Below are 1,687 nucleotides of genomic sequence, written 5' to 3'. Positions count from 1 at the left end.
TCCTGCTTCCGGTCGGCTGCCATGCACAGAATGCGTACGCGTATGCAGATTGGCGGCCGCGCTATGCACCCCAACATACCGACCGAGGGATCGATTCGAACCGCGTTCCTCTTTTTCATTCGAGATGAATCGGTCGGAAAAGTATTCGAATTTTCCAAAGTCGAAATCGATGCGCGTATCTGCGGCCTAGAAATTCATTCCCAAATTCGTAGATTTCTCTCGAGTTTCCTCTTTGAGGTGCACCACTCGATAAGGAAAAAACTGTATCGCCGAAGAAACGAGAACGAGAATCTGTTCGTTTTTCGCGACGAAAACGAAATTTAACAATTAATTGTGGATGAATTAGAATAGAAAGGTAATGATAACGGTGAAGATTCGGTTCGTAGGAAGATTCGGAAGTTAATTAAATGGATTGCATAGGAAGTTAATTAAATGGATTGGTAGGAGCGAAACGCGAAGATCGATTCGTCGGATTGGTGGTCGATAACGATGATTTTCGATTACAGGAATTGCTTGGTGGGCAAAGCTTATCACATTAAAATCTCGGATTTCGGTACGGACAACGAATTGTACGCGAGCGATTATTACAAAGTCGATGGCACGGTGCCACTGCCGATACGCTGGATGGCCTGGGAATCCATATTCCTGGTAAGCTTTATTCCAATACTGAATTAAACGTGATACACAAGTGTCCCCTTGTTCTCCAATTTGCGTAACAAATTCTATAATTGATACTCAAACAATTTTAATCAAATTCGTACACCGTTGAAAATCAATTGACATAACAATCGTACGATTTACACGTAGTTTCTTCTCATCGAATTGTGGAATTAAAGATAAATTATTTCCAAAGATTCCCGTATTCTTTAAGTTCACCAATGAATGCATAGACATCCGCAGTTCTATCGTAAAAATTAAATTCGTCGCTTTTGTTATTTTTTTTTTTTTTTTTTTTACCCGTTCCACAGAACAGAATCAATAAATTTATCGATTCAATGAATTCAAAAAAACCATTCATTCTGTCAAACCCCAACTATTTAGAAGCTAGAATCCGATATAATCGATACGATCTTCGCAGGGCAAGTACACGACGAAGAGCGACGTGTGGGCGTTCGCCGTGACCCTGTGGGAGATCCTGAACCTTGGCAGACGGATCCCTTACGAGCACTTGTCGAACGAGGAAGTGGTGCAGAGCCTGCGACGATTGCATCGGGCCGATTGCGCCACCGACACCGATGCGGAGAGCAGCGGATGCAAGGAGAATACCGATAACCTTTTCACCTATTTACCGCAGCCGACCGCGTGCTCCAAGGATATTTACGATTTGATGCTCGACTGTTGGCGGCGGGAGGAGAGCGAGAGGCCAACCTTCCGGGAGATCTCGATGTTCCTGCAGCGGAAGAACCTCGGCTACGCGCCCACATCCTGATATTGAACGTTTGGCAAGGTCGAGGAGCACACGGTTTGTGGCGGTTGCCACGTGTGCCCGGCTAAACGTCGTTCATATTTCGACCACGAGATGGCCGAGGATGCCGTTTACCCGCATTGGATAACCGTGAGAACCAAGTTCTGAATTCTTCGACAGCCATTTCCCTCGAAACCTCGGAATGATTTCGAGCGATCGAAAAAGGTGTAAACACATTCGAAGAAGAAGGGAATACAACGATACGGTCCAATATTGGTTTCC

The 1,687-nt window shown here is 45.0% G+C and overlaps 1 protein-coding gene across 2 annotated transcripts in view; it reads left to right on the top strand.

The window, feature by feature from the left end:
- Positions 1 to 1,681, top strand: part of LOC102677059 (discoidin domain-containing receptor 2-like) — a 141,476-nt gene extending 139,795 nt beyond the window's left edge. The window contains exons 15-16 of one of the 2 annotated variants that reach the window (XM_006616348.2): positions 507 to 648; positions 1,079 to 1,681. In XM_006616348.2, coding sequence (XP_006616411.1) covers positions 507 to 648; positions 1,079 to 1,429 — 493 coding nt within the window. In that variant the 3' untranslated portion in view covers positions 1,430 to 1,681. The remainder of the gene's footprint in view (positions 1 to 506; positions 649 to 1,078) is intronic. The other variant, XM_031510762.1, reaches the window with a different exon arrangement.
- The last annotated feature ends 6 nt before the right edge of the window (positions 1,682 to 1,687 follow it).

Source organism: Apis dorsata, unplaced genomic scaffold, assembly GCF_000469605.1.
Source record: "Apis dorsata unplaced genomic scaffold, Apis dorsata 1.3 scaffold_257, whole genome shotgun sequence".
NCBI lineage: Eukaryota > Metazoa > Arthropoda > Insecta > Hymenoptera > Apidae > Apis > Apis dorsata.
This window is presented reverse-complemented; position numbering and strand designations above follow the sequence as displayed.